General features: G+C 42.9%; 1 protein-coding gene across 2 annotated transcripts in view; it reads right to left on the reverse strand.

Annotated features, from left to right (window-relative positions):
• Positions 1-364: 364 nt before the first annotated feature.
• The window catches only part of LOC126398827 (solute carrier family 23 member 1-like), a 16,013-nt gene continuing 15,468 nt past the window's right edge, over positions 365-909 (reverse strand). For both annotated transcript variants that reach the window (XM_050058438.1, XM_050058439.1), the window contains exon 12: positions 365-663. In XM_050058438.1, coding sequence (XP_049914395.1) covers positions 398-663 — 266 coding nt within the window. In that variant the 3' untranslated portion in view covers positions 365-397. The remainder of the gene's footprint in view (positions 664-909) is intronic.

The raw sequence follows: 909 nt of genomic DNA on the forward strand, positions 1-909 counted from the left end.
GACATTATCGTGGTGTAAAGCCTATGAGAAACACCACTGTGCATATTCAGTGGGCTGCACACCACATAAGTATACCCAGAAGCTAGGAGCCTTTTCTTTTAAAGGGAAATTTCGGTTTATTTCAACCTGTCTCCTATCGTCCTAAATTTGTTTCCACTGGACAGGAAGAGGATAAATAAAAGTCTGAAAAGTAACTAAAGCTGTCAGACAAATGTAGAAAATATTTGCCTCTGAGATGTAGTGGAGTAGAGGTATAAAGTTGAATAAAATGGGAATACTCAAGTAAATTACAAGTACGTCAAATTTGTACTCAAGACAATATTCATGTGACACTTCTTTGATAGAAACAGCAGACATTCTTTTTATTTAATTACCTGTAGTTCGGCAAACTAAAGAGCTAGAAAGCAGATTCTTTAATGACCCCATTGCCGTTAGGTAGTTGATTGCTCTCCTGGCTCTGTGGCATATTGTTCTCTTCCGACCTGTACTCAGACCTGTAGCCTTTCCACGGGCAGAAAGGGACATAACGAACCCAAGACTGGGACGAGAGGCAAGAGGTTATGCCAAAGGGGAGGTCATACACCTCTTCAGTTTCCAAGCTGCAGCTAGAGTCCTCAAGATGTTCTTCGTCCCTGGGTAAAAGGCCCCGCTCACGTTTGGTCCCTGAGACAGTGGGATTAGAAAGAGAATTTGACTGCACATAACATGCATATGCACTCACCAGCCACTCTATTAGGTACACCTGTTCAACTGACCTGCTGAAGTTCAAACCGAGCATGAGAATGAGAAAGAAAGGTGATTTAAGTGACTTTGAACGTGGCATGGTTGTTGGTGCCAGACGGGCTGGTCTGAGTATTTACTGGGATTTTCAGCACAACCATCTCTAGGGTTTACAGAGGATGGTCCCAA

Source organism: Epinephelus moara, chromosome 12 (assembly GCF_006386435.1).
Source record: "Epinephelus moara isolate mb chromosome 12, YSFRI_EMoa_1.0, whole genome shotgun sequence".
In the NCBI taxonomy this organism is placed as follows: domain Eukaryota; kingdom Metazoa; phylum Chordata; class Actinopteri; order Perciformes; family Serranidae; genus Epinephelus; species Epinephelus moara.